Genomic DNA, 14,017 nt, shown 5'->3' with positions numbered 1-14,017 from the left:
TTCCATGGAAATCTGGCTAGGCTTGTCTGGAACCATAATCCCCTCAATTTCAGCCTCCCCTGTAGCCATGATTATAAGCATGAGCCACTGGCACCCATCTTCAAGCCAGTTTTGATTTAAGGTCCCCCAAAGAAATTGTATGCCAATTAAAAACTACACATAAACCCATGGACATACTAAATATAAACCTATAGAATATGTATATGTATGTGTATATACAGAAGTACATAGTTACATACCAAGTTTTGTGCCACTGATAAAGGGGTCAAGAATAGTGTTCGGCAGGCTTTAACTGTGGTGACAAAGACTGTTGCTATGGTCATCCTGCAGGAGGCATTAGAATACACTGTGAACAAAAGCTAATTTCTATATTGTAACAAAGTTCCAGTGCCTGGGTATTGAGGCCAGGGGCATTGTGCACAATTATAACATAAGGCCAAGGATATCTGTACAAGATTTATTTCAATAATCACAATTCTTTATAGAGTGATAGAAATATACCCTAATACAGAAGGAGTGATTCAAAATCCACCACGGGTTAAAAGAAAAAGGAAAAGGCAGTGGCTTTAGACCCAGGTTCTACCCACCACTCTGTTCTCCTTGGATTAACAAATGAGCTGATGTGCAGAACACCTGTTCTGAACCCACCACACCACCTGACAAACAAGCACCACCAGGTCAAAGACTTCGTTGCCTTATCCTTTCTCTGGCTGTGCTGGTGGCTGGCAACCCCTGGTCTGTATTTGATCTTCCAAATTCTGTATATGCAATCCTGTTTCTAGCCACAGCTCCCCACAACTTCACATTTAAAGGATGTAATATTGACAGTAGGACTAATGAGAGTCAGGTAAACTGCCATCTGTTTAACAAAATACACCCTCTAAGAGAACAGCCAGTCTGAATGCATTTAGTACAGTCACAACATTGAAATGACATGTGAGAATACAAAATGTTTATTTTGTTCCAAACCACAGAATTCTTAGCCCCAGAGCCACTCTACAAAATTTCCAGAAGCATTTCCTAGACAATGCAGTCCAACCTGAAATGAAGATACTTCCCACCAGCAGGGATGTGGCATAGGCTAGGCTGGGTCCTCTAGGAAAGGATCTGAACAGGGTTATCTTCAGTTCTCCTATAGCCACTCCACCAATAAGCAGAAACTTCTACTCATGCCACTGGGTTCCGGAAAGCAGTTCAAATTAGGGTCTTGGGACAGTGGAGGAGGCAAGGTGTTAATGACTACAGTTACTCAAAGTGAGAGGGGACAAAAGATGAATCATTTTCCTTGGGAAAAAACAGGGCTCCTTTCATGTATTCTGGTGATCTGAAAATGAGGTGAATTTCAACAGGGTAATGAAAGTAATGAGAGTCATGTCTCCATGAACTCCTATGACCTCCATTCTAACTTCTAATAAAAATGGATTTCATGTTACACAATCTTATTGAAAATAGTAATTACAACGAAGAAGGTCCTCTAGACCTCTTATAGGTGTCAGCCAAGGGATTCACATTTGACCTTGAGTTTTAAAGTCCCTTCAAGCAGTCTAGACTTGGATAAAAGTAAACTTAATATTGCAAGCTAAATGCTCAAGGACACACCATAAAAATCAACTTAAAACATCCAAACAATGGCTGGAGATAGCCAATGCAGGTTTTCTGTTTGCCCTTTAGCTGTTTTTTAATATCTCAGATTAGTGTATATTCATAAAACAATGCTCAGCTAGTCTAACAATAGCTGCTTAATAATTGAGTTTTAGCTCCAGGGCAATATCTCTTGCATAAATCACAGAAATAATCAACTGCTGTAAGACGGGGCGGGGGGGCGGGGAACAGAAAAACACAGGCAACCTCAGTAAGATGACAAAATTTTGGAGTCACAGACTGTCTACAAGGAGATTCAATAGGTTATTTAAATACTATGATACAAGAGCTCCTGCTCACATAATAACTGCAGAAACCAATTCTGTTTGCTGAACCACCATTGCCTTTGCTAGCAGATGTACAGACCACTCTGCATTAATTCTTTTGTGCTGAAACCTTTAAATCCCTGGTCAGTACAGAATATTGTGAGGTGATGCATGTACAAACTCTTCCTGAGGAATTACTTATGTGTGCAAATTTGCAACCCAACAGAATACATGGCATACAGCAAGGAGAGTGGCAGATGGACAGGTCTGAGCACTGAGGGCACGTGTGCAGTGTTTGTGACAATAAACATCCATCTATCTCTCTGCAATCTTACCTCCCTACAAATAAGCCTGATCCTAATGAAGGGGGGCAGAAGGGGGGGCGGAGCTGTGGACATCTACTACATCTGCAGCAGGAAAAATGTAACCTTTCTACACAATCCACATTGGTGCTTCTTCTCACCAACCTTGCTTCACACCTGGCTTTGCTTTCTGCCCCAAAGACAAAAAAGGAGTAATTCCTGCTGGATCTGGGGGCAGCTGTGACAACAGAGGTCAGCAGATGTGACACAGACTTAAAGCTTAAAGCCAACTTTTAAAATATATACTGTTTCTCAAAGCAACCATCATCTATTTACTTTGACATGTCATTATATCAAGACCTGGCTTCCTTGGTAAGGATCTAGTTTTAAGCCATACATATATACCAGCCAGTTTAGCCAAATTATCTGTGTATGTTGAATAATCGATATAACTGATCAACCTGCATGAACAATACTGTCTTCAATTACTTTTGCTTTCAATGATTTGATATAAAAGCTTGTATTTAGTTAGGGTAGAAAAAAACTATCATGTCATGGGAAGAAGAATACAAATCAACATGAAAGGTGAATACTTTTTGGCAAACAGTACTTAAGTCTATACAAAATGGGAGGAGGGCAAATTTTTTTTTTCCTTTCATGTTGTAAACTAAGAATTGTGTTAAGGATTTCAATTAAAAAGCAAATCCAATTTAAAACAGGAAAAATTTCAAACTGCAATGCACCTCAAAGGGCCAAGATACTTAAGAACCAGGTCACATGCACTAGGTGTTTGTACTCCCAATGCTTTCTAATGACAGCTTTATGGAACACAGTCTCAATCCACAGTTGGCTACAGTCACTACAAAAACTTTAAGAAACTTTAAGAAACTTAGATTTTTCCTTTGCCTACTTAACACATACACAAGTAAAAAAAAAAAACCATTTCCACTAACAATAATGCAAAAGCATTAAAATCCAGGAATTTTAATGCCAATTTGCATCAAAATATAATGCTTTTATAGGGAAAGTTCTGTCTCTGGCCAATAAGGACGCTCTCTTCCAGAAAAGTATTTGGGTGAATTTTTAGAATAATAAAGAAGTCACCTTTGTTTAAAGAAAGGTTTGAATTTTATTCCCTTCAGAAATATTGCTAAAACTACTCAAGAGGATGTCAGTTCTGAATGTTATTTATAAGCCTGCAACAAACACTGCAGTGACTAAAGTGACATTTGGGCCTGGGATAGAGTGGCACTTTTGCCGGCACACAGGAGCTGTGCGGGAGTCACAGTAACAGACTGCACACTTTCCAGCAGTCATCCCATGTTCTTCCCTGCAACCTGACATTCAGAGAGTAAATGAGCCCAATTAAAAACCTCCAAAAACAACTTACCAATCTAGTTGATAAATACTTAAATCTGACCACCTTTCCTTTTACTGCTTTGCACACATCTCAGGAATGAAGGGCTTCCATTACTTGAAATGCTTTGTCTCAATAACCCACTTCTCTTTCACCATCACACTCCAAGCAAAGGACATGCTGAACTGGCCAAGGCAACTGAGAAACATGTCTATCAAAAGTGCAGCAGCATCCCTGGGGTGTCTCCATCCCAGTTCTCCAAAGAGGTAAATATTATTCCTCTGATGAAACGTGACAGACTGAAACCTATGCTCAATTTATGTTCAAGCAAAACTGAAAAGAAAAAATTTCTTCCTTGCCACATCTATTTTTTCTTGACTTTCAAAAACAACTAGAAAAGCCTTAGAGACTTATGAAACAGCACTGTGGGTATGGCAAAACAAAAAATAAGAATTTGCCATGGCTGGAAGAAAGCCTTCAAACACCACTGCACCTTCTCTAGTTTGCTCAAAAGCACAAAAAGAAGATGCAGAGACGACTCTACTTTTTTTTTAAGTACTTGTCTCACCCATTAAAATGAAATGGATCAGGAACCCCACACTGTGGATTATATTTGGTTTTAACAGCTATATTGCTCCCTAGAGTGTCACAGGAAGCAGCTCCTACTTGGGCACTTTCCGTACTATTACAAGGGGCTTTGGTGCGTCAGCACTGCCCACCCCTGGCCTACAGAGGCTATGAAATGAGGTGAGGGTGATGGCAGGAATGGAGATGCTCTGAGTTAGTCCACATGTGAATAGAAGCACACCCTGGCATGGCAGGGGCCATGTGCAAGCAATTCTGTTGTCCCATTAATAGCATCCCACGACAAGTCACACCTGCCATCTTGATGGGTTGCCTTGCGATACCACCAACTTCTCCAGAAATCATTTGGGAGTTTGACAACACCATCACACAGTTGCAAAGTGCACAAAGCTAAAGGCACAGAGTAGAAAAACGTTGTGAACTGATGGGGAAAGCTGTAGTGAAAGCAGAGTTAGCAACTTCCTTCAAAGACTTTCTAATGCTAAACAAAGGCCAACTCTTATTTTAAAACAGATTGTTTAGGTTATGCGTGAAAAATACTGCATTGTAATCAACTATTTGGTTTTAAAGCAAAAGAATCTTGACATGTGAAACAAATATGCTCAAGTGCCAAGTCCACAAATAACCAAGTGCCTCAAAAAAAAAAAAAAAAAGATTCTTCTGTTCTTATATTTTTGGAGAAAGCTGCTGATTTTGGCTGTCGGATTTCACTTAGCAATGGTCAGTCACTTTCCAAGATGCTTGCTCCTCATCGAATTTGGAAATAAACTAAGATTGTCCCAGTTCAAAATCACCCCCAAGTCTAGCAGCAACTGTGTTTTTATGTCTTTGTTTTTTGTTAAGTTTTTGTTTTTTAAAATTACAAACAAAAGTAAGAAATCTGTCATCCTCTTCCAAGAACAGCCTTGCGACGGAGCTCCTGAGTGGCACAGGCCGCTGTGCTCCAACAGTCCCTGCAGCTCCAGTGCGCCCTCTCTCTGAAGGACGGGTCATTGCACACATTCACTATCTGTAGCCCCTGGAACCTGCACATGCAGATGAGCTGTCTGAAAAAAGGCAAGACCATGAACAATCATGAGGAGGAGACAGCACTGGAGATGGTATTAAACACATATTTCTCCCCAAAGAGAATTCATTTAAAAAAAATTCTTACAATTTTGTAATTTTGAGTAAAGATTCTGAGAAAGGAGATGCACCCTGGGTCACTATCCCATCCTCATAGACAATAAAGAATCTGGTGGCCTTCTTGGCAGCTGCCTGAAAACCACCATGACCCCCCCTCCCCACCCCACCCCCGCTACCCCGGCCTTCAGAACAGCCCTGAGCCCAACCACACACAGTGTAGTATGTACACAGCAGAATACTACAGACAGACCAGACCAAACACCATACTTACTATAAGCCAACTCATCCCCAGCTCTCTTCCGGGACTGGTCACCTCTAGAGGTAAAGAAAGAGGAGACAGTCAACAGAACTGATTAGTTTTTCCATATACAGAAAGCAGAAATGAATCAATGTAACCAATAGTGCAAACACAGTAAATCTTTAGCTCTAACCCCACAACTTGTTTTAAAATGAACATTAAATATAAACTGAGTCATTTGTAATCTGAGTAGCTTAGCTAACAGGTGGTCTTTTAAATATAGAAAGTTACTAAATGATCATCTATAAGGGTAAGTTTACAATGAGTTCTAGAAATAGGTTCAGACTAAGTATACTCTCTAAAGACAAACTCAGATTCTATTATCACCACTCCCAGTGACCTGAACATACAATTCAAATATGAAATGAGAGAAAAATCTAAAAATCTTCCCTTAAAAGCTCTACTGAAACCAAGACTAATTTAAAAAAAAACAACAATGAACTAATGGGGGTGGAAGAACATGATCCTGTGTGTACATTAACCAGCTCATTCTCAAACACTAGTTGTACTCTAGTTAAAAACCCATTATTTTGCTTAGGTCCTTAATGCCCCCAACCCCCAATACTGTTTGTATTTTTGTCTCTCCAGAGTCTCAGTATCTGCTGTACAATGATTAAGAACCTATGAATTACAACAATTAATTCTCTGCTGCTTCTCACTTTCTTACAAACTTATATCACCCTTCCTGAAACACTTCCTCTTCTCCCCCGTGGTACAGAGGCTTGAACTCATACTTGCTTATCTGCTAGTTTACCACTTGAACCATGCCTCCAGAGTCAGCAACTTTTCTGTCTAGGCTGGCTTTGAACTGAAATAGTCCATATTCTCAGACTCCTGAGTAGATTACAGGTGTGAGCTATTTATTGGCACCCAGCAAAAAACCTTTTCTTTAGCTTCTTCTAATTTTCCTCCCACCTATTTACTGTTCCTTGTCTGTTTTCTGCTTTAACAATTATCTTTGGTCCTCTTTCTTCTACACACACTTCTTTAGTCTAAGACAATAATCAAGTAGCATAGTGGCTTTATCTTCTCTACATGCCTGTGGCACCTAGATACGTATGTTTAGCTCTGAGTTCTGTATCTTCAGATACGCAAGTCTGACTAACTAATCACCAATATATACATTGCAAATTTACCATGGCCAGAACACAACATCAACCCCTTTTCATCTCCATGAAAACATCCCAGACCCTCTGAAATCTCCCTGTGACTTCACCTTGCATCACCTCCAGTCACCCATTCCCACCCAACTCCACTGCTACTATCCCAATCCAGACCACTACCATCTTGACCCCACACAACTGTACAACTTCATTATTAGTCTAGACAAGAGTCACAGTGAGCTTATGTAAAACACTTAAGATTAGTTCACACCTCTGGTGAAAGCCCTTCACGATTTCCCACCAAGTTAAGAAATCAATTTCCAATTCACATGGCTCCCGCCTCATTTTCCACCACTTTCTACTTCTGTCACAACGCTTCAGCCACCCTGGCTTTGTCAGCACATCTGTACTGAGTGTTGCCTGCAACACTCCCTCAGGCAGCCACACAGCTGCTCCTCACCCTTCCACCCTGCTCAACACCCTCTCCTTGAGGGCATTTTTACCATGTCAACTGAAACCCATGGTTTCATGCTGCTTAAATTTTCTTCACTAATTTTCATTTGAAATCATACTTATTTACACGTTTACTATTTGTCTCCAACATTAGAGCATAAGTCTCATGAGGGCAGAAGCTTTTTCTGCCTTGTCTACTCCAGTGCCTGTAACAGTGTCTGGAGATAAACCACCAGTAATTGTTGCATACTTTGTCAATAATTCAGTCTCACAGATTATTAACATGCTCACTAGCCCAATTACTTCCTACTCTGACACTCCAATTTTCCAAACTACTAAACATAATATTCTGGCCACTAAGCTAATGCTTATTCTGAAAGATTGTAATAATGAAGAATCTTCCAGAAATGCAACTCTTCCTGCTCCCATTTTCCTCTGACTGGGTTGCAGACCACCACAGACATTCTGCCAGACAGGGTAAGGAGCCTGCATGGCTGGCAGAGAGACAGCACCTCATGATCACTGGCGGCTGAGCATTTAGAGAAAACCTTGCACAGCACTTTCCATGGACTTGTCTCTAGCAGCCTCAAAAGCTCTAAACAGATGTGGCTTCATTGCTTTTTAAGCTTTACCATATATACCTAGCATTCATTCCTCTCTCTCAATAGTTAAATAAAAACTGGGCATCCACAGGGGAGAAGAACATCATAAATGTGATCCATGCCAAATATGTTTTCAATAATCCCACAAGTCTGGAAATCTATGAGCTGTCCACAAAACCAGACCCCTTCCCAGAAGTAAGTCCAAATATAGGGGTGACCCTTCAGATAAGACCCCTCCACCACCAGGTTCTATTTAGTTCTGAAATTTAAGTAACCATTTCTCAGGAAGAACATTTTGTTTGTTTTCACGAGCTACTTGGAACACCTTTTGTAGGAGATAACACAGGTTGGTCTGAATAAGGATGCTCCAGCTGAGGACCTACATTTATACCTTCGATAATGTGATTTCTGACAATACACACCAAACTGTTGCCCTTCTTTAATCAATTCAATTACTCAGAAGAGGGGAAAAAAAGGATCCTTGAATTTATATGTTAGTTCTATCTTTGAGAAAAGTCTATTTCTGTATACCTAAAGATTACACAAAAACTCAAGCTCCAATGAAAATGTGCTCCCAACTGTAGAGGAGGATATCATGTGTTGTCAAATTATCTCAAAACATTTCAAAGACATCCTCTACGCCATCCACATGAAAGCTGTGTGCTGCCAGTTGAGAAGTCTAATCACATAAGTGGAACAATGTCTTAAATGAAAGTCATTTGCAGCACTAAGCAGGAATCATGTGCTTGGTGAGGCAAAAATCATAAAATGTTTGCTCCTCCATGAGAGCCAGTAATAAGAATTATTATTGGCTAGCCTATACTATAGTCTCAAAACCTTTGCTCCCCAAAGAAGCCCAGCTAGACAAAGGTCACAGCACAGAACACACTGAATGTGACAGGACAGAGGCAGGCAGTCCACCAGCTACTAACATGACAGTCCTTCCTGAGCAGTGTAAGTGAGCTTGCAAGCAGACACCAAGTAACCAGGACTACAAAAGGAAATAGTTTTGGTTGTGGCCAGGTTGTACTACTGATGAGTTTGCTGGGCTTGATATTCAGGAATTTGAACTGGCTTTTTTTCCCTCCTTTTTCTCTCCCTCCCCATACTGGAAGCTCTAAGTTTAAAAAAAAAAAAAGATAGTAAATGCCAATCCATGGACTATCGAAGAACAGAAATAACAAAATAATTACCTGCCTTATTTATGCTGATAATCCATCAAGACTTTTTTTTTTTATAAAGTTTTCTTTTCTTTTTTTTTAGTCAGTCATGGGGCCTGAACTCTGGGCCTGGGCGCTGTCCCTCAGCTCTTCAGTTCAAGGCTAGCGCTCTACCACTTGAGCCACAGTGCCACTTCTGACTTTTTTCTTTTTGTTTATGTGGTGCTGAGGAATCAAACCCAGGGCCTCATGCATGCAAGGCAAGCACTCTATCACTGAGCCACCTTCCCAGCCCCAAAGACTGGTTTTTGTAAATTTAGTCTCAGAACTTTGAAAGAGAAGTATCATTTTCAGGCCTAGTCAGGTTAAATCAACACTCAACCTATTATGTGTGGACACATTGATGACTAAGACAATTCTGATGTCTTCTTTCCCACTATTTTCTTTAACACCAGGAAAAATAGAAGGTAGGTCAAAGTGCTAAGAGTAAAGCTTACAAACATGTGAGGTAATATTGTGATGATATAAGTGGGAGTTTCCTATGAGGAAACACAAAAGCTTTGTATGAATTTATTCTAATTGAAAAGATGCACTCTGTAAGATTCTCTGGGGTATAGCCAAAATAAGAAATGGCAAATATTTTCAAAAAATAAGAGCAAAGGGTAAATTTTCTCCACATATAGATATCTTAATAATAAGCAAATAGAATTTAGAAAAACAAAAAAACTGAAAATATGAAAGACAGAATTTAAAGCTTCTTTGCTGGTTCAATCATAAAAGTGCATTATAACTAAAAATCAAATTTCCACACAATGCTTTCCCAAATGTTCAGAGCTAATATGGCAGAATCAAAGCTGGAGGGACCTTGAAAGTTGCCCTACCTAACTGCTCACCAGTGAGAAATCCCTTCTTCAAAGCTCAGGACTCGGATGAATGTGTGCAGACTGAGTAGCTCTTGGACAGTAATTTCCCCTTTCTCACCATGTCAAATCAGCCGAAGGAAACAGACATATTTTGTCACCAAAGGAGAAAAACAACTTGCCTTGTAAAACCATTTTGTATAAGTTCTCTTTGAAGTTTCTGATCTTGAGCAGCATACTCAGAAAGCTCGGATTCCATTGCCGGAGGGAGAATGTTTGGAATAAATTTAGAAAATAGAGATGGAGCCATCTGAACCCACTCTGTGAGGGAAGAAAAAGATTGATTTAAGGAACTCAAAGAAGCAAAGTTCAATGAAAACGGGGAAGCTTTCTTTTGTTTTAAGAATGAAAAATAAAACAAATTTAAAATAGGAGAATTAATTAAATGCTATTTCAGTAAAGAACACACAAAAGTTTAAATTTCCTAGAAAAAAAATACAGTATGATGAAGGAAGACATTTTTACATTTTACTGACTTAACAAAACTTACTGACAATCTCTAGGGGGAATTTTTAATGGAACTTGTCAGTAATCCTAAATATGGAGGGAAACATCCATGAGAATACCAAGTGGGAGGGAGCTGCCTTTCCAAATCCCAACCCTATTATCTATTAGTTAAAACAACTGCTGTGCCTGTAATTCAGGAGGCCAAGATCTGGAAGATAATGGTTTGAAACCAAAGGGACAGAAAAGTCCTTTAGATGGCATCTCCAAAAAGGCCAGGCTGCAAAGTAGCTCAAGTGTAAGAGTGTCAACTGAGCAAGTTAGAATCCCCGATTTCAAATCCCAGTGCCAGGAAAGGTAAAAACAAAAAACAAACAAACAAACAAAACGAAAACAAAGAACAATATACACTGATTCAAAAGTAGTCTACTACAGAGCTAAATAATAGACATATACAAAACAAGACAATACAAAAGAGGAGTAAGGGAGAGACTTGAGTATTTAGTAAGTGGCCTGGAGATATCTGGTTAGTACTTTTTGAGAGGTGGCTCACGCCTATAAATCCTAGCTATTTGAGAGGTAGAGATCAGGAGGATCACAGTGTATTTAGAAACCAGGCCCTGCAAAAAGAAGTAGTGATCGCTAATATAGACACAGTGGCATTTGCCTGTCATCCTGGCTATAAAGTGTGAATAATAAGATTATGGTGTAGGCCAGCCAAAGCAAAAAGCAAAACTTCATTTGAGTAATCATAAAAGCAGAATGGGCTGGAAGCATGGCTCAAATGGTACAGTACCTGCCTAACAAGCTCAAGGCCCTGAGTTCAAACCCAGAAAACATCTTTTCTGGACCATGTTAAACTAGAAAAATAAAATTAAATATACAGAAAGTTAATGAGTTACTAAGATAAAAAAGTCCATAGAAAACAAAAAGACAAAGGAAGTCACAAGAAATATTTGTATTAAACATAACAAAAATTACTATATAAGAGAATATTTGCACAAATGATAAAGACCAAGACTCTGTAGGTTGAAAAAAAAAAGTAACCTTCTTAAAGTTAAATAAGCTAAATAATCCCTCTAACTCAGTGAGCATACAATAAATGGACTATCAAAGAACAGAAATATCAAAAAAATTTGCTCACTAGCAAAACCAGAATTCTTCTCACTTGTTCGTGGTCCTCAATTAATACTGCTGTCCCTTTCCAGCTGTTTTTATCCAGCCCTTTCAAAATTTTCCTTCTGCAAAACATTTTGGCTGCTGATTCAAAAACCGTAAGAATGCCAAAGCTCTTCAAGCAAGAGCTTTAGAATCTGCAATCTGAGCAGATAATGTAAATCTGACAAAATCACATCTAACATTGGGTTACTGGTGAGTGAAAAAAAAAAGTAGGAAAAAACAATGTCCAATGGGAGAAGAGCTAAGTTAAAGACAAGGCAAACACCGCAAATGAAAACGGGCCACTCTTTACCATGTGCCCTGGCTTATACCAAACAAACATTGTCAATAGTGTCCCTCCTGCCAGCTACCAGCTCTAAAAGGCCTTCAGAGAAAGCCACTCCAATGCTCTGGAGAACCACTAGGTGGAGAACCAGAGGTGCCAGAGTCAAATCTTTAAATGACTTCACTGAACTTCAGGTGCTCATTAACAAAAACATGGAGAAATAATGTCTGTGTTAGGTGAAAAGGAAGTAGAGTCAGATGTCTGTGACTGCTTCTAAAATGATGGGTTAAAACAACAACAATGACAGGTCCTCAGACTCTCCACTCTCCAAGGCTCAGGCTTAGGCTTAGGGCCAGGAATGTAGAATTAAAAACTTTCCCAGGCCACTCACATGCAGTCCCGCTGAGGAGCCCTGCAAAGGAAGAAACCCTAATATTTAGCTTTATGTTTTAAAATAGTCTAGTCAGGTGAAAAATACTCTGTCAGGTGAACAGAACTGCTTTAATAAACCAGGAAAATAATGGGTACCTCCAAGATCTATAAATGTCAAAATGCGTTTAAAAGTATCTCTGAAAATACACAGGGAAATAGAAGGTTAATCAGTGGTAAAAGTCACCATGTGAAAAGGAAAATTCTCAAATACAGAATTTTCCTCATAAGTAGAATTATCATATTACAAGAACTCAACCTGGATAAAATAACATTTAGGTGCCGGGCACTGGTGGCTCATGCCTGTAATCCTAGCTACTCAGGAGGCTGTGATCTAAGGATCACGGTTCAAAGCCAACTGCCCCAACCTGGGCAGGAAAGTCTGTGAGACACATATCTCCAATAAACTACTCAGAAAGCTGGAAGTGGTGCTGTGGCTCAAGAGGTAGAGCACTTGCCTTGAGCTGAAGAGCTGAGGGACAGCACCCAAGCCCAGAGTTCAAAGCCCCATAACAGAACAACAACAAAAAAAAATTAGGTAAACATGTATCTATAATTCTTTTCTACCCACACTAATTAGCTTTATTCTGTAATTGTGTTACTTCTGATAAAGCTGCCAATTCAGGAGGCAGACATTTTTATCACATTGCAACCTTCCAACAGCAAAGAAGAAACATTCATAATCTAGGCTCCTCTCCCAATTTCCTGAGTTACTTTCACTACACTGGGAAGATGAAATTCAAAGTTCTGAGGGAAAAAAAACTATCAGTTTATTGGACATATGCAATAAAATGTTTTTGCACTTTTTGCAAATAAACACTTCATACAATTCCTGTTAAAAACTGTAATACAGAGTTCAAGGCCTGATTCCATTTAAGGAACAAAAAATTTGAACATTCTGGTAAGCACTATTTAAAACAGCCTGAGAAAGTATGTAAAAAAAATCAGCTTATCTGCTACTAGAGAATTCACCTAATTCTCTCAGAAAGCTAAATTCTGACATCTTTTAATTAACCAAAAAGCCATCAATTAATTAAAATGAATATAAAATAACCATTAATTGAGAGGGCAACAAGTTATTATTTACATAATTGTTATCAAGCTAATAAATCATGTTTTATTTCATTTAACCTTCAGACAACAAAAGAATCTTTTAGCAAGTGCAATATTTTTAAAGATTGCAGAACAACGTTCCACCCTGAGAACTTTCGCCATCTCTCTCCCAAGGATGTGATTTTTCCATACTAGCTAGATAACTCCAAGACAAAACATGAGGCTCTGGCTCAAGAATTAAGAGACCAATTATTAAGGTACCTTAGGATTTTTCTTTTCTGGGGGGGTGGAGGGGTGGAACTGGGTTGTTTAAACTCAGGGTATGACACTTCCTCAATACTTAACCATGCCTTCAGCACATTTCTGCTTTAGTTATTTTTCAGGTAGTGTTTGGTGTTCTAACCCATGCCACTCTGGACCTCAATCCTTCTGTACCTCCCATGTAGCCTGGATTGATAGGTATACACCACCTAGCCTAACTTGTTGGGTAAGATGGGAGCCTAACTTTTTTCCTGTGGCTGGCCCTGATCTCCACTTGAGTGTTGGTATTACAGGTGTGAACCACTGCCCTTTAATTTTTTTTTAATCTATAAGAAGTTTTTATTCTAAAGACAGGCATATACCTCTAATACTATGCCTTTAAATACAATAATCTTTGACTTTTAAAAAATTGCTTCTCTGAATATATATTGTTCACAAACATCTCCATGAGGGACTGTAACCAAGATTTCTAGGTATCTGGCAGCTATGTACTAGGCTAGGAAGATGGGAGTTTTTATAAATGTGCATGCCTATGCATTCTTAGAAGTATGGAGTAGGAAGAAAAGGACAAACA

The 14,017-nt window shown here is 39.2% G+C and overlaps 1 protein-coding gene across 1 annotated transcript in view; it reads right to left on the bottom strand.

Moving 5' to 3' along the window:
- Positions 1–444: 444 nt before the first annotated feature.
- Cacul1 (CDK2-associated, cullin domain 1) overlaps positions 445–14,017 on the bottom strand; it is a 66,176-nt gene continuing 52,603 nt past the window's right edge. The window contains exons 7-9 of the mRNA XM_013021938.1: positions 9,935–10,073; positions 5,548–5,591; positions 445–5,197 (exon numbers count right to left, since the gene is read on the bottom strand). Coding sequence (XP_012877392.1) covers positions 5,157–5,197; positions 5,548–5,591; positions 9,935–10,073 — 224 coding nt within the window. The 3' untranslated portion in view covers positions 445–5,156. The remainder of the gene's footprint in view (positions 5,198–5,547; positions 5,592–9,934; positions 10,074–14,017) is intronic.

The sequence above is a fragment of the Dipodomys ordii genome, unplaced genomic scaffold (genome assembly GCF_000151885.1).
Source record: "Dipodomys ordii isolate 6190 unplaced genomic scaffold, Dord_2.0 Scaffold58, whole genome shotgun sequence".
Lineage (NCBI taxonomy): Eukaryota > Metazoa > Chordata > Mammalia > Rodentia > Heteromyidae > Dipodomys > Dipodomys ordii.
Note: the sequence above shows the minus strand (reverse complement) of the source record. Positions and strands in the feature narration are given on the sequence as shown.